The sequence below is a fragment of the Diaporthe citri genome (assembly GCF_014595645.1).
Source record: "Diaporthe citri strain NFHF-8-4 chromosome Unknown scaffold_12, whole genome shotgun sequence".
In the NCBI taxonomy this organism is placed as follows: domain Eukaryota; kingdom Fungi; phylum Ascomycota; class Sordariomycetes; order Diaporthales; family Diaporthaceae; genus Diaporthe; species Diaporthe citri.
This window is the reverse complement of record NW_025064857.1, coordinates 699,096-716,546: the sequence shown is the minus strand read 5'-3', so window position 1 is coordinate 716,546 and position 17,451 is coordinate 699,096. Positions and strand designations below refer to the sequence as shown.

General features: G+C 40.8%; 4 protein-coding genes across 4 annotated transcripts; 2 read left to right on the top strand and 2 right to left on the bottom strand.

Annotated features, from left to right (window-relative positions):
- Positions 1-254: 254 nt before the first annotated feature.
- INS49_004500 (uncharacterized protein) lies at positions 255-2,424 on the bottom strand (the record flags this gene model as incomplete). The annotated part of the gene is made up of 10 exons (XM_043165289.1): positions 255-432; positions 496-766; positions 840-1,005; positions 1,089-1,205; positions 1,292-1,421; positions 1,511-1,607; positions 1,709-1,798; positions 1,872-2,058; positions 2,179-2,307; positions 2,377-2,424. The coding sequence occupies 10 exons, from the start codon at positions 2,422-2,424 to the stop codon at positions 255-257; spliced, it is 1,413 nt and encodes a 470-aa protein (XP_043018004.1).
- Positions 2,425-3,599: 1,175 nt separating this feature from the next.
- INS49_004499 (uncharacterized protein) lies at positions 3,600-4,978 on the top strand (the record flags this gene model as incomplete). Its single annotated transcript, XM_043165288.1, has 6 exons — positions 3,600-3,735; positions 3,808-3,873; positions 3,939-3,985; positions 4,058-4,443; positions 4,529-4,618; positions 4,699-4,978. 6 exons carry the CDS (start codon positions 3,600-3,602, stop codon positions 4,976-4,978), a joined length of 1,005 nt encoding a protein of 334 aa, XP_043018003.1.
- A 1,088-nt stretch (positions 4,979-6,066) lies between these two features.
- Positions 6,067-8,739, top strand: INS49_004498 (uncharacterized protein; the record flags this gene model as incomplete). Its single annotated transcript, XM_043165287.1, has 5 exons — positions 6,067-6,091; positions 7,109-7,501; positions 7,575-7,810; positions 7,881-8,213; positions 8,269-8,739. The coding sequence occupies 5 exons, from the start codon at positions 6,067-6,069 to the stop codon at positions 8,737-8,739; spliced, it is 1,458 nt and encodes a 485-aa protein (XP_043018002.1).
- A 1,265-nt stretch (positions 8,740-10,004) lies between these two features.
- INS49_004497 (uncharacterized protein) lies at positions 10,005-11,390 on the bottom strand (the record flags this gene model as incomplete). The annotated part of the gene is made up of 2 exons (XM_043165286.1): positions 10,005-10,898; positions 10,962-11,390. The coding sequence occupies 2 exons, from the start codon at positions 11,388-11,390 to the stop codon at positions 10,005-10,007; spliced, it is 1,323 nt and encodes a 440-aa protein (XP_043018001.1).
- Between the last annotated feature and the right edge of the window lie 6,061 nt (positions 11,391-17,451).

The window sequence follows — 17,451 nt, the reverse complement described above, 5'->3', positions numbered from 1 at the left end:
CAATTCATTGTACTCATCTTTATGTACTTTTATAGAAAATTAAAAGTTTAATCAGGGCACGGTCAAGCAGTATGTATTGCAGTTGCCAGTCGAAACTCATGATGAATCATTTATTGGCTACATAAGAAATCGGCGAGAACATTGCAAGCGGGTGAATTGAAACCATCTCGAGAATTTCGATCCGGTCGACAGAAATACTTCGATACCCAAGCAACTTTGCTCGCCATGTCACCAAGACTGTCGTCTTCACAAACTCATTGCGTGGCTTCGTCAACCGGTGTAAAGATCACCGCAGTGCTTGCCTTTGGCAGCATAGTTGACCTCCAGACCATCCAACGAGACGACTCGGGCTCCGCCAGCTCGCAGTTGTAGTTCAAGATCACCTGACCGAGCACCACCTTCATAACCGCGACGGCATAGAATCTCCCCGGACTGTAAGTCGTTAGTCTTGTGCAACTGTTCATGCGACCCCAAGCTTAGCGGGTTGTCACTTACCAGGCCATTCTGCCCGTTCCCCACACATGCCACGGATGGTCGGCATCTGTCAGCTTCGACGGGCTTGGCTGTCGGAAATCGACGCCCTCTGAATCATCTGTGCCAGTTTCCCTTTGTTCGGCGAAGCGGAAGCCTCGGAACTCGAGGGGGTCTGGGAAATACTCGGGGCTCTGCATGATGCTTCGGACGGGTGTGCAGGCCCATTCTCCCGGGCGGACGGCTGTGCCGTCGGAGAGGGTGAAGGGCTTGAGCGCGGAGCGACGCGTACTCACTTTGTGAAAGATTATTGATCAGAAAACGATAAACGGAACCTCAGGAAGCGAGGGGGTCTGCAAATGACTCACTAGATTCGACGGGAGTCAGACGTGCGGACTCCTTGGCGAAGCTATCCAGCAGCGGAAGGCCCTTGGATGTGCGCTCAAACTCGGCATAACCGGCCTGCAGTTCTTCGCGTAGAGGCTGAACATACTCAGGATGAAGGCAGAGGTCATGGATAGCAAAGGTAATAGTCTACAAGAAGGAGATTAGTCTTCACGTTCGACTGCTGCCCAAAGGCACCAAGGGATAGAAAGATTTGGGGGGAGGGGTTTCACCGTCGAAAGTGCATGTACTGAACCGAACCAAATAGCCATCAGCTCATGTATGATCCGTTTGGGTGTCCACGGCCTTGAACGAGGCGAGGTTTCCATGATCCACTGGATGCAATCGGCCTGTCATAAAATTTGGTCAGCTTTCAGCGAAGTCTTAGTCTGCGGTGGTGACCACCCAGATATTGTAAGAAAGAAAGGGCGCGTACATGGCGGGGCACTGCTTGGCCTGCAGCCTTCAAATCTCTCTCTCGGCATCGCTCTTCTGCTATGGGCAAGAGTACATTGAAAATGACCTCTTGCGACTTGAGTCGTCGACCTATGATCTGGCCCACAATTCTGCAGGCAGTCAGCTTCTCGGGATCTTGGAAATCGCTGAACATTGGCGAGTCGCATTGAAAGACATTCAAGTCGCACAAGAGACGTACCGTGCAAGTAACGGAGGCAACAGTTTCACGATCTCAGCGCATATCAGAGTCTCCTCGACGTAGTCCAAAGCCGACTTCATGAAATGCTCATTTTTGGCTGGCGAAGGTGGTACTTGTCAGTGGGATTGATCGAGACCGACATGGTTTCCAAAGCGTGGCTAGGAGAGCACATGGGTAAAACCAAGGAGTTTCTCTTACCCAGATCTTTGCCGAAAAATGACACAGCGTTGCTCAGAACCACCAGCTTGACGATCATAGGATACACTGGCGAGTACCGACGGCCTGTCTCTGTGGCAGTGGATCTGGTGTCAGCGAAATTCGCGACCATGGCCAACAGGAGGGCACTTCCATATGTGCTTACCTTTCTCAACACGATGCGTTGCGTGTAGCTCTTCAAAGCGCGCCCTAATTATCACGCTCAGATCTGGTAGGATGTCAGGCAGGTTGTTGGTCAGGAGCGTGCGCAGAGCGCGGATGAATCCAACGCCCTCTGTTCCTCTTCTGTCGAACCAGTTGAACCCGTGCATGGTATACATAGGCTGCAGCATCTGTATTTGAAGGATTTGTCAGATACACTCCAAATTCTCAAATACATAAAGCTTTCCAGGCAAGTCCCTCGCGGCGTTGCCAGTGAAATGCAGATAAAATGGGCTCATTGGGGCACCGACCTGCTTAGAAGCCGCTTGGAGGCTCAGCACCGTATCGGGAGCCGAATCGAGCTCCTTGATGTGCTTCGTCGATGATACGAAGACGTAACGGTTGTCGGGAGCATTAATCTCGAAAGGATTGCCGTGTGCCTGGACAATGGAGCCACATCAGTCAAGGCTCATGTTGGCGTGTTCGGCTGCGAAGGGGCCTGGATTTACCTTGTCGAAACCATCCTGGATGATACGGGGACCGTCGACCAAGTACATCCATGAAAGAAATCTCCGTCTGACCCAACTGATGAAGTTGCTCCGCTGTTTTGACAGATTTGTCTGCCTCGGTTATCAGCCAGTGTTCCAATCCCTTGTGCGGTAAGTCACACGGGCTTTCACTATTCACCTTCTCACCCCCGATTGTGCTCAGCTTCTCGCTGAAGAGTAGGCCACAAATAAGAGCAACGACCACTACAGTAGCCAAGCTCGCGGTGTTTGCGTGGGCCAAGAACGTGAGCAGCCCTACGGCTGAGGCTTGGTTGTTGAGGCTCATTTTCGTTGAGTCCTGGGCAGAAGGTAGAAACAGTAGATTCACGAGTATAATACTGATATTTTCAGAATATTGTTTCCAGGCGTGCACCTTTGTTTTCAAAGACGTTCACTCCCGTACATCACAGTCATTTCTTTTTCTTTCTTTTTACATATCTTCTTGGGGGTCGGTTTATACACTAGACAGGTACTCTCGCCCACCCCTCGGTCCGATTCACTACCGCTGAGCTGATCTGGACGCTCCTCGGGTGAAACTTCTCAACTTGGATGGTGGGCCGGACCATCCTTGGCAGGTTGATGTAGGGACAGACCACCAATTGATGAGAGCGGCAACATGGAATCTTACTGCAGACCAACACACCTAGTCCGGAGCCGACTGTCTCAGATGCACTGTGCATAAGGGTTGAGTAAACGCGATGAGGATGTTGTCTATGTTGCACAAACGTTTTCAATCTTATGCGGCCTACCTGCCGCCCTTTCCCACCTGCAGCCAATGTACTTCGAGAACACCCTGAAGCCGCCCTCGCCCCCTCCTCATCCTTCCGCTCCCACACACTCACGATTCCATTCCGGTTAAGTGGAATTAAATACAGCGACAAGAAGACGGAGGATTCAGATATCCAGTAGTTTGCGACACAGGTTGGCCCCCAACGTGACCTGCATCCTTCTCTCATCAGCGGCGAGGCTGCTGATGGACCTCGAAGGGTCCATGGCATTGGCCTGCCTATGCTGGTACTTGTAGCACCCCGCTCCCTCTTTTTTCGAATGCGAGCCTCCGCCTCCGGTTGAACTGGTTTCTGGAAATGACCCGTGACGCTTTCTGATTTCTCTTGTTGTCACATCTGCCCTGCCACTATCACATCCCCCGGCCCGACGGCTAAGCTCCGAGCTTCTTTGCAACAATGGATATGTCCTCGGGCATTTCGCGGGAGGCTTTTCTCGGGGCTGGGTCTTTCCTTGTTGTTTTCACCGGCTTGTTCGTTTGTGTCCGCCTCGCAGTAAGCTTCAGGCTGTCGGGAAGCCTGTATCTCGACGACTGTAAGCAGGACCTGCCGCCATGTCCTTCTTCCAATATGCTTGAGGGGCTCGTCGGCTGACCTTTTCCAACAGATGCAGCAATTGCCGCCGTCTTCTTTCTGGCTGCATTCTTTGGGATCCTTTTCGAATTAGTCCCTCGTTGGTGCCTCCCAAGCTCCCTGTTTTGTTCAAGCATGGCGCTAACATATCGCCACCACCGGCAGTCTACTCCGATCCACAGTTCTTACTCAAGCTACGGCTCATCAGCCAGGTATGCCAGACCGCAGATCCCAACGTCGTGTCACAAAGACCATAAACGCTGATATGTTTGTTTCCGCTGCAGTTAGCAGTGGCGTCGGTCTTCATGTCCGGATTTGTCATGTGGACTGCCAAGATCCCCATTCTCCTGCTTCTTATCCGCATCTTTGGAATTCACCGCTGGCTGCGTATCACCGCTATCCTCACAATCGTTCTCACTGGCCTCGCCATCCTTGCAGGCGTCGCCTATAACGCCAACGCCTGCATGCCCCCGAACAGCGACCTCGGCTTCACCCCCGACTATCTGGCAACGTGCGCTGACGCAAACTCATACACGGGAGTCGCATTGGGCTCTGTTTCAATCGCGACAGATGTCATCATTTTTATTTTGCCAGTACCAGTGATCGCCAAATTAAAGCTGGAGACCGGGAAGAAGATTGGCTTGCTTCTTGTTTTCCTCGTCGGCATAGGGTCAGTGACCTCTCTAAAATCCCGTTCCAAGGCACCCCCTCCCCCGTCTCCACCATTTCAGATGCTAATATGTGATGTCCTATAGTGCCATTGTTGGCAGTGCAGTCGCACTCAACTATAAAGTCAAGTCACTGTCTGGAGCAGCCAGTGATATTCAGCTGGCCGGAATATTAACGTGAGTTTACCTTCAACGACAGCCCAGCATTTTTCCCCCACCAGAATGCGGCCCACTTACAGATCAATCCATGACTCTAGGATTCTCGAGTACACAATCGCGATCACGTCCAGCTGCGTTCCTGCTATCAGAGCATTCTGGAGCGGTTTCATCGTCCAGTCCCAGCTATTCTCAAGGTTGACCTCTTACATGTCGAAGGCGTCATTCAGCATTGGCCGATCATCGAGGAAGCCTACGGACCACCTCAATGGAAGCAGCGAGTATATCAACGCATACTCTAATCTCGAGGACGGCCATTCCAAGAAGCCTACACTGAACACAGCGAGCCTGCCGCTCGACAGCTTCAATACCCGACCTTGAGCAAACTGGCACCCGGGGTCTTCGAAACAGGCACGATTGTTTTCCAAATACTGCACATACTGGGCACGGGCTCCCTGACTCGCCCAAAGGCGACGGCGACACAGCTGAACAGGTCAGTTGTCCCGCCGCGTCAGTATGATGTGAACTTTATGGACCAAGCAACTTGTAATTCTCTGGGATGTACCAATCGCAATCAAGTCATTTATTCTTGTTCTCACTCAACTGTGAAAGTCTCCCGCTCCAAGGTATAACCCAGCCGGGTTGCAGATCTTCTCGTGTTACATCAGCGCATACAATCCAACCAAGCGAACGCTATCTCTATGTCTGTGTGTAACGTTTTGCAGAAGTGTAACACGACACTTGCAGATCACTATACAACCTGGAAATTTGGCATTGATCTCCACACATAAAACATCAATTATGCATCGCAACGTGGATCTAACTCGGTCCCGGTGCACACGCCCAGCCGCCTTCGATTGGGATGTGGCGTCTCTTGGTCCGCCCAGCAGAATGCAGCGCTCAGGTGATCACGGCACAAAACATCGCAGGATCACGGCACGGAACATCGCAGCCCTGCCCGGCATGCAGTCAAGAAGCATCTAGCCAGCTCGCCAGGCAGCCGGCGATCTGATAAGCACTTGTTGGGCCCGCCACCATTCCATTGATCAACACCAGCGACAAACCGGATATCCGTGACCAATCACTGCCTCATGACGGGGCACAAGTAGGGCTGGCCGCTTACACAGTACCCGATGCTGGCTCTGGTGTCTCAGACTCTGCGAATCAGGTCATTGTCTCGTCATGAAGCGGACTAACTATCCTCACTCGGGATAAAGCAAACCTGCATGCAGTGCATGGTGGTCGTGTGTTGCTCAGCAATGGTCCTTTTGACCCGACGGTAGCTCGTTCCAGAAGTCCTGCACCGGATGCCCTGGGACAGGGATATCGATCCTACCGTTGCGCCGGGTCAGCACTAAATACAGATGGCATCTGTCGTGATGTCGAACTAGACCTTGGGGAAGGGTCGGACGCGGGTAAACCCGCTGATTTGGGTAACGTAACGCAGCACGATGTCACGGCACACTTCAATGCTGTCAGACAGTCGCTTATCTTGTATGTGCCTCCTCAACCCCCACGAAAGTTATAACTCACCTAGGTATAGTTCTCATCTCTGCGTTCAGACCACCTTCCACTACTCGGCAAGCCACCACCTGCCTGCTTGGCAATGATAGCCCCGGCCGAGTCTTCCCTTTCTTGAAACTGGCAGCTGCAGGGTCGTGTTGGCGAGGATGGCTATGAGGTTCATCCAATGTCATGCCTGTGCGACCACATCCGTACAAGTGGTGGCCACTAATTTTGGCGAGGAAGGATTTACAGGGTCATAAAGGTGGCGCACAATTCGCGCTACACACACGCCCTTCCCGCTCTTCAGGGGCCGGCCGAGCCGTTAGATGCAGGGCTTGCTGTCGTATCACACTGCAGGTATTGTGTGTTTCCTGGGAAGGATCTCATACACATGCAGTGGCTCCTTTGATGCTACCGTGCACAAGGTTATTGGTCTTGAAGTCACGCACTGTCACCTTTCTTCCACTTGGACGAGATGGGGTGCCACACTCCAATCGCAGTTTGGAATCATCTGCCTCTCACTGGCAACTGGCTCTGGCCTCCTGTCTCCGATGTTGTCAGGCCAAAGTTTTGTAAGCAGCGTTTCTGGGCTTCTGAAATGAGTGTTTGTTTATCCGGCCCCGTTGCTGTGTGCCTATCTCCACTATCCAAGAATGCAGTGGTTCCCACGCACGGTCTACCATTGAACTTGTACTCAGTTGACGAAGATGGATTTCTCGGCTTTTCCAGTGCGCACTCAGGCTCTTGCAGTCCTGTTTGTATTGACTATTGTGATACTCCTGAACAGGATTTACACGGCCAGAAATAGTAAATTGGGCCACTGGATCCGCGAGCATCCCATTGTTGGTAGTGGCAAACAGTGGCTGTCGTGGTGGCTTGCCACGGTTCGCTCCATCAACCAGTCCAGGAACTGGGCCTACTATGGCTATTCCAAGGTTGGAGTTCTCATCTATCGTGTAAACAGCCTTGGAATGACTTTTCACTGACAGTTGTAATTTCTACGAGCGACACAGTATTCCAAATCCAACTCCCCCTTCCTCGTGCCATGCCTCGACCGCGGCCCCACGGTGATCATCCCCCCGAGACAGCTGAAGAAAATATATAATCTCCCTACCAGCGTCCTGGACGTGTACGAGACACAGCATGAGACCATACAGTCCAAATACACCATCTCGGATCACGATGTCTGGAGGAATAGTTACCAGATCGATGTCATCCGCCACCAGATGACTCGCAATCTGAAGACACTCACGCCACCGATTGCCACCGAGCTTGCTCTGGGATTCGATAGACAATGGGGGTCCGATACAGAGAATTGGAAGGAGTTCCGGATCTGGGATTCAAGCTTGAAGTTGATTGCGGGGGCCTCAAACGGAGCATTTTGTGGCGCACCGCTCTGTGAGTGACGACACCTATCCGACTGTGCCTGTGTACAATGACTATCCCAACTGACGAGTGCGATGCGATCAAGGCCGGAATCTCGAGTTCCTGGACAGCATGCGTGACCACGCCATGACTGTGTTTGTTGGTGCCATGGCAATCGGGGCTACCCCAAGCTTTGTGAGATCCGTCTCAGGGAAGGTGGTTAGCTGGTTGTGCGAGTATAGGTTTCGCAAGGTGCTCAAGCTTTGCCTGCCATTTGTGAACGAGAGACTGGAGAACACGGCTAGGGCGAAATCCGATGCCGGATTCTGTTGGACGCCACCGGTACGTTCTTCAAATGCATATAGAATGTTGAACTAGGAAGTTTCAAGAGCTGACATGACGCAAATGACAGCAAGACGGTCTGCAATGGATCATCGAGAAAGCCTACAAGACCAAGTCCAGCGTGGAGCTCGACCCCGTTCGTGTTGCTCGCCGTCTCCTGTACGTGAATGACATTTCCCTTCACTCGACAAGCTATACCGTGCAAAACATGATCCTCGACCTCTACAGTTGCGAGCAGTCCGAAAGCCTTGTCGCCGACCTGCGAGACGAATGCGCGTCCGCGCTGGAAGAGGCAGGGGGTTCGTGGACGCGAGCCGCGGTGGAAAAGTTGAAGCTAGTTGACGCAACGATTCGGGAATCCATGAGACTAACGCCGTTTGCGTCGATCGGACTCCCTCGCACCGTAAGTCTCGCATCTTCACGAGCTGGGTGAGTCTGGTTTGCTGACTTCTTGACAGGTCATGGATCCCCACGGTATCTTCCTCGAAAGTCCCAGTGGAAAGATCAACGTGCCCCAAGGCACCGTGATTGCTGTTCCCATGGACCCGATCCACAAGGACGAGACCATCTACCCCGAAGCTCGCCGCTTCAACCCCCTGCGCTTTACACAGCCCGGCGCAGACCGCGACATATTCGAGCACTTCAACCCGGGCAATGACAGGGATACGCCGGCACCGCGCAAGGCATCTTCAACCGCCACCCTGGACAACGCCTTCTTGGGCTTCGGCTTCGGGAGGTTTGCCTGTCCCGGACGGTTCTTTGCCCTGAACGAGCTCAAGCTGTTTGTAGCTCACATGGTTCTCAATTACGATGTCGAGTGCCTGGATCGCAGACCCGAGTTGACGGATGTCATCTGGCTGAAAGTGCCTTACAACGATGGTCGGGTCAGAGTGCGCAGGAGGGCGACGGGATGGAAGCCCAGGAATTGAGAGTGACAAGTCCAAACAGCTAGATCCAACCCTTCCGGCATGTTTGTCAGCCCAACCAACCAGTGCACACGACTCAACACAACGCCCTCGCTTACCCGTAATTGGGAAAGTACGGCAAGACTGAATCAGTAAAATCGTGTTGGGAAAAGGGGCTTGTATTTTGGGTGTCTCTGCGGGAGGCATGACTGCTGCGCCAAGTGATCATGACTAGGAGGTCCGGATTTCTCGGGATAGAGCGGATCCCGGACCTCCGTTTTACTCACAAGATGACTGGAGTGGATACTACTTTGGCTATAAATCTATGAGGCGTGATCCTTTTTGCTACTATTAGGTCTTACATACTGTTTCAAACGTGATCCTAAGTCTTCGCAAGCGAATTATTCTGAATACCTCAACACGAAATCTGAACAAAATCAAACGCACAGCACAAACCCACCGCACCTCCTAGCACTACTGCCACCATCACAACCACAGTGGCGAAAATGAAGTTTGGACTTGCCGCCATAGCGATGTTCCTTAGCCTCGCCGCCGCGACGGCTGCACCTGAGGCCGGAGCCGCGGACCCCGACGTCGGGAACAAACTCGAGGCACGCCAGTGCGGCCCGTGCTGCGAAGGCCCATGCGCAGGCGGGTGCTGCTACAGCGCGTCTAATTGCTGCTCTCGGTTGTTCAAAGGGTACCTGTACTTGAGGTCGAGCAGGACGTCTCGCCAGCGTGAGGAAACGCCGGCCAGTGGGACGAGATGCCGCGGAGCAGTCGCTAGTGCCTGGTAGCTGAGTCAGGTCATACAAGGATATCATTTCGGTTTCAAGTAACCAAAACAATCCGGCTGTGGGGGTTTGGGAGAGCCGCCGTTGATACCAGCACTAATAAAGCCGCGGTTAGGGGCTTCTCTGTAGGGGAGCGGATAGGATCACAAATTTTCTGATATAAACATATGGTCGTCTGTGCTTTGTCAGAGAAAGTCCAGCTGATTGTATGTGGATCTGTTTGAACTATTGGACGAGGCTTACGTGCATGGTGGTATATGAAGGGGGAGATGGACCAAGCTGAAGCGGAAGACGTGGCTCTCGAGATCGAATATTGGACTCGCAGATACAATGTGGACGCCACGAGACTTTCGAGAAGGGCAATGATTTATGTGTATCAACGAAATACAGATATCAACTCGCAGCATACGATTTTAGCACCAAGAACACGGCACGCACGCGCGTTGAGGTAATGCCTGTGCTCATGAGTCCGTCCCATCCTGCCCATGCAAACCCTCAGCGCCACTCAGGGGAATCCGAACCCAGTGGCTTTGGCATGACATCCCAGCCGATCTCAACGCCCTCAATCCGGGCACTGTGCCTGATCGCCTTCATGACACCGAACCCAGTCTTCCTCGTCTCAAAGAACTCTTCCGGTACATCTTCCGGCTTCTCGTAGTCCCTGATCCCGGCGAAGCCGCTGGTCCCAGGGTACTGCCCCAGGCTCCGCAGGTACTTCATGGCGCCGGCCAGGGAGACGTCCACCATCCATGCACCGCCCAGAGTCGCCCTCTTGTAGAGGGCGGCCAGCACCCCCGTCGCGAGCCAGTACCCGCCCGCGTGATCGAGCGCCTGGCACGGCGTCCGCCGCGCAGCCTCCCCCTTGCCGGCGTACTCTGCCCCTGAGACGTTCATCCCCGAGCAAGTTTGCACGAGCGAGTCGTACCCCCGGCGGGCGGACCAGGGCCCACGGGGCCCGAACGCGGACATGTTGGCGACGACAAGGGACGGATTCAGCTTCAGGAGGTCCTCGGCGCCGAGGCCGTGGGCGGCGAGGCTTCCGGGGCGGAAACCCTGGATAAACACGTCGGCCGTCCTGATGAGCTCTATGAGACGCGCCTTGTCGGAGGAGTTGTGGATGTCCAGCTGCACGGTGCGCTTTCCCCGCCCGAAGTCGCGGTCCATCGTCGGCAGGTCGGGGAGGTTGGGCGATGTCACCCAGATGACGTCTGCGCCGTACGCGGCGAGCGTCTTGCCGCACAGCGGGGCGGCGATAACACGGCTCATCTCAACGACGCGGAGGCCCTGTAGGGGCTTGGAGTTGCCGCCCGCCAGTCTGGTCGGAAGGCCCTTGGGGCCTGCGCTGGAGATCTGGTTGACGTCTATAGGGAAGTTGCTGATGGCCTTGGACTGCGCGAGTTAATCCTACTGGCGGTATGATCGCAGGGCGTAGGTGGCTAGCTTTCCTTCGACCGTGGCGGCGTTCTCGAGGTCGACGGCTAACCAATTAATGAGCTTCTTGGATAGTTGTTGCCTGGTTGAACCGATGGGGAGACCAGCCAGCTCCAGGATGCCGTTTGCGTGGTTCGGGAAGGAATCGTGCACGCGGATATAACCATCTGATGTCTCGTGCAGTCCTCCGATGGGGCCCCAGGGAGAAGGGGTTGGTTTGCCGTCAAGGACGTAGAGTCTTTCTGACTTGAACTCGACTGTAGCATGCTCCAGGGGAACGTCGACCTTGGGTACGCTGGGGGTCCCGTTCCGCAGGGCATGTATCCGGGCTGCAGCGAGGGCGGTTAAGGAAATGGCGCTTTGAGCTAGGACGCCGATCTTGTAAGATGATGGCAGGGTGGGTTTGTTGTTGACCGCAAGAGCGACGGCGTTCAGGGACTCAGCGGGCATATCCAGTCCCTTCCAGACCTCCTCCACGACGTCCTGGGCCGAGAAGTTCTCTCGAGATACCGGGCTATGAACTTAATTAAAAATTGGTGTGGACTATTTTGGCTTGGCGCGGGTGCCCTTTGTTTGAGCCTTGGCTGTGTAAGAAATAATAGCGTTGGATGCTTAGTCTATTAGGCTAGCTAACGTTTATTCTACGGGAGGGAAGGCCCCTATTTATAGTTATTATCCTTTATATAGTGGCAAACATATGGGAAAAAGGATATCCCGTATTAATAATAGCCTAAATATTTAGAATATTCCAACAGCCCCCCTTAAACTAATTCCCTTTTATTTATTTTATTTTATATATAAGGGATTTAGCTTATAAAAAAGGAATATTTAATTATATAGTAAGAAAACCTTATAAAAGAGAAAAACTTACTTATTAAGTGTTTATATATTTAAATAAAAAACCTAAAAATTTGCTATTACTTAAACTTAAACTTATAGCTAATAGGGTATTATATATTAAATTATGATTTTATATAGGATTTATTAATTATTTTATAATAGCTATAATATATTATAATATTTTTATATATTAAAGTTATATATTATTTTATTTATATTATATATATTATAAAAATACGTTTTTTGTATAAAATTAAACGTATATAAATACAGTATAGGTATATTATAATTGTATGTATATATGGTATATATAGGCTGTGTAAGTAACGCTTATTTTTTAAGAAAAACCTTTATTATTTTAGTTATTTCTTTTAAGGGAAAACCTTTAGTATTTAGGGTAATATTATATGTATATATAATTAAGTCCGCTTTATTTCTTTATATATTTTATAAGTAAAGGAAAAAATCTTAACCTTAGTTATTAAAAAGTAAATATCTTAATTTATTTTATGTATATTATAATATAGGTGGAAAATTTCTTTATTTTTTAGCTTAATATTTTTATATTATTTTTTTATTAAACTATACTTTTCTTTAGACTTTTTATAATATAGTTTGTTTATTAGTTTTATAAGCTAGTTTATTAAATTTTGTTTAAAATTTATATATTTTAATATTACTTTATTATTTTTTATTGCTTCTTTTATATAATAATATGCAATATTTATATATTTAGTTTTTTTATGAAATAAAGTATTTTTAGCTAATTTCTTAGCCTTATTATTATTTATATATATAATAGGGGGCTTAAGATTAAAGCTAATATTTAAATTATTATTAAAATATTTAAGTAAATTATATAAATATTTAGCTTTTTTTATAGCTTCTCTTAAAGCTATATATTTTGCTTTTATAAAGGAAAGTATTAATGTTTTTTATAGCTAAGAATTTTAGCTTATGGGATTTATTTTATTATTATTATTATTATTAATATTATATAAGTTAAATATATAACTAAAGGTGCTGTTTTTAGTAAATATATCGTTACCCTAGTTTAAATCTATATAGCTTATTAATTATAAATTATTTTTAAAGCAATTATATACTTTAAATATATATAGGAATTTATATATATATCCCTATATTTTATTTAATTCTTTTATATGCTTTAATTCTAAGTTTATTATATATTTAGCTAATTCGTTTATAGAATAGGTTAAATCTAGCCTTATTTTTAAGCTAGTATATAATATAAACCCTATTTATTATTGATATAATTCTATAGTATTTTTATTAACTTGGTTAGTGTATTTTTTTAATTTTTTATTAGGGGTATATGGTATAAGTTAAGGGATTATTTCCTTTTTCTTAACCTTTTCTTTTATATTAAATCTTTTTAATATTTTATTTATATATTTATTTTGGTTTATGGTTATTTATTTATCTTCTTTATTTATATATATATTGCTTTTAAGGAAATCTGTTAAATTTCCTTAAAAATCTAGTTTTATATTCTTATATAATTTATTAATTATTAAATTTATATTATTATTATTAGGTCTTATAATAATAATATTATTTATATAATATAAAAATATAATTTATTTATTAAGGTATATAAATACCCCTTTATTATATAGGTAAATAATAAATTCTAGCTTAGTTAATATATTTTTTAAGTATTTATATTAAAGCATAAGTAATTATTTTAGCCTATATAAAGCTTTATTTAGTTTTGCAACTTTATTTTTATATTTTAATTTATTATATATATATATAGGAAATTTTATATATATTTTAAAATTAATATTAAAGTATAAAAATGCATTTTTAATATTGTAATTATATATATAATATCCTTTATTTATTGCTATTATTAATAATATAATATAAGTTTTAAGGCAGTAAATTATAAAAAAAGTCTTTAAATAATTTATGCTTAATTTTTAATTATATCCTTAAATAACCTATTTAAATTTAAATTTAATATTATTTTTATTATTTATTACTTAACTAAGCTTTATAATAGCTAAGTTATTAATAAATTTCTTTTTATATACTTATTTCCCTTTTAAAGCTATATAGTTAAGTAATAAATCCATTATTATATAAGTATTTTATTCTTATAAACTATATATTTTATTTAATATAAATTTAACTTATAAGGGTTTTTTTAAGTTATTTAATACTTTTTTTAAAGAAAAAGGTTTATTAATATTAACTATAGTTAAGTAATATTTTAATATATTTTCTTGGGAATTTAATATAAATATTTAGTTATTTAATAATATATCTTATATAGTATATATATAGTTTTTTAAATTCCCTTAAATTATTATTTTATTTAAAATAAAAGGGGAATTTTCTTTCCTTTATTCTTATAATTCTAGGAATATATATATATATTATTATTATTATTATTATTATTATTATTATTATTATTATTATTATTATTATTATTATTATTATTATTATTAATATTATTATTATTTATATATTGCCCTTTTAATATTTAAATATTTTAAATTAATATAAGCTTTTTATTATTTATATTTTATACTTAATATATATTTAATTTTGGGATTATATTTAATAATATACCCTTTTTATTTTTAAGTTTTAATTTAATTTTATAATTATTATTTTAAAAATATATAATAAATTCTTATAATTTTAAGTTATTTATATAGGGCTTTTTTTTATTTATTACCTTATAAGGGTATTTATATCTTAAGCTTTTATAAGGTATAATATTATATAAATATATAGCATATTTTATTACTTTTCCTTATAAATATATAAGCAAATTTACTATATATAAAAGGCTTTTAACTTTATTTATTATGATTAAATTTAGTTTTTCTATTAAGCCATTTAATTTTTTTATATATAAAGGCATTATATAATAAGTTATAAAGTATTTATTTAATAAGATTTTAAATCTTTTATTTATATATTCTCCTTTATTATTGGTAAAGAATTCTTTTATTTTTTTATTATATTTATTTTTTGCCTTATTTTTATAATTATTAAAAACTTTTAATGCATTATCTTTATTTTTAAGTAAAGAAACTTTTAAATATTAAGTTCTTTTATTAAGGAATAATATATAATATTTATATTTATTATATATAGGTTTTAAGGAATTGCTTATATTACTATATACTTTTTTAAGTATATTATATACTTAATTATTTAAGCTAATCTTATTTATTTTAATTATATGCTTAGCTTTTAAGCATACTTTATAATTACTTATATATTCTTAAATAAGTTTATTTATTAATATATTTATTTTATATTTTTAAAGAAATATTTCTAAAGCTTAAATATTTATATAGCTTAATTTATAATGCTATTTATATATTTCTTCTTTATTTTTATTATTTATATTTAAATTTTATTAAGTTATATATTTTTTTTAAAAGGTATATTTAGGCTTATTTATTTATTTTATTATATTAATTCTTATAAAGTATAAACTATCTTTTTAATGTTTTTAAGTTATTAGCTTATTTATTTCTTAAGAGTATAATTTAATAATATTTCCTTTTAATTTTAATTTAATTTTATTACTTATATACTTATAACTAAGTATATTTAAACTTAAAGAAGGTATATAATATATATTAAAGAATTTCTTTATAATATTTATTTTTAAAAACTTAATTATTAAGTCCCTTATTTTATTTATAAATATAATATTTACATTACCTTATTTCATAATTTTATTAATTATATATATAATATTAAAAAGGCGTATATTTTTAAAACTTATTATATTTATAATAGTATTTATAGCTATTTTTATAGAATTTATATATTATTAATTTCCTATAAATTTATTATTATTAGCTGCTATTATTATTATTATATATATATAGGGTATATATAAAGTTATTTACCTTAATTTCTATTAAGTTATTAAAAGAAAGTTATAAAAGATTTAATAAATTCTCATTACATTTAGTATTTTTTCTTAAATTATTTATAGCTATATAAGCTATAAGTTCTTCTTAAGCACCTTTTAAAGCCATGGAAAACTTTATGCTAGCTAATAAAGTTAGGAGTTACTTTTATATTTTTTCTTATTTTTCTTAGCTTATATTCTTTCTTAAAAAACTTAATTTTTTCTTTTTTTATTTATTTATTTTCTAGCTAATAAGTGCTTTATTTAAATAAAGGAAATAATAATTTTCTTAAGTATGCCCCTTTATTTTATAATTAAAGCATATAATAATCTTTTTCTTATCTTTCTTACCCTTTATATATAAAGCTTTTTTAAATAATTTAAAGGGTTTTCCTTTACTTTTATTTAATAAGCTAAAGAAAAGAAATTTACTTATATAGGCATTTAAATCTTTTCTAAGACTTTAAGTTATATTTTAAATAAAGCTAATATATTTATTATTTAAGCAATAAAAAATCTAGCTAATTATAATTTATTTAAGAAAAATTATATTATTAACCTTTAAATCCTTTAAAAGGAGCTTTAACTTATTAATATATTCTTTTATAATTTTAAAATTATTAAAATTAATATTAAAAAACTCTTTATAAAGTAAATATTAGCTTATAAACTTAAAGAGTTTATAGTAAGATTTAAGTATATTTTATGCTTTTTAAGCATTATTTATATCTTTTATAAACATAATAAGCCCTTACCTATATATAAGTTTAATATTAATAAAAACTCTTTTATTTTAAGCTAAAAATAAGCCTTAAAAAAAATTCTTAAGATTATTTTTAATAATATTTTTTTTCTTAAGCTAGGCTTAAATTTTAATGTTTTAATATATATAGTTTTTTATTTTATTAAGGAGTGAAATATTATATTTATTAAAGAATATTATTTTAAAATAAATAAATAAAGTATTTATTAAGATAATTAAGATAATAAAGAGAAAAATATAATAAATTCTAAATAAGTTTAATAAGTTAAGAAATAAAAATATAAGTATTAAAGTAATATAGTTATAAAAAAAAAGGCTTTTAAATAATATATTTTTAAAGTATTATAAATTAAAAATAGCTAAAACATAATTAAATATTTTTAAGGGAGTTTAAGAATTATTATAATTTTATTAAAATTTACATTTTTAATATTAATTTAATATAGTTTTTAAAATTTAAAAAACTGTTCTTATTATTCTTAATAAGGACTCTTAAATAATATATAAATTATATAAGTAGGTTAAGTATTAATAAAGAAATGATTAAGTATTTAGGTAAATAAGGTATGGTTTTTATATATAGGCTTTGGGTTAAGAGATAAGGTTAATTTATAACGTTAAATGGGGCAATTTAATTAATTAAGAGCTTATTAATTAGCTTAATTGGGTAATTAGTTAAAAGGTATATTTCTAAGTATGGAGCTTATTTTATTTAAAAGGTTTAAAAAGTAATGGCAATTAAGGGTGTCACGTAATGTGCGTTTTCCATATTAAGTTAGCTATTTTCTATATTAAGTTAGCATTATCGTTTTAAGTAAGCTCCAGGCTTATAACCTATAAGAAATAATAGCGTTAAATGCTTAGTTTATTAGGCTAGCTAATGTCTATTTTACAGGAGGGAAGGCCCTTATTTATAATTATTATCCTCCATATAGTGGCAAACGTATGGGGAAAAGGATATCCCGTATTAATAATAGCCTAGATATCTAGAATATTCC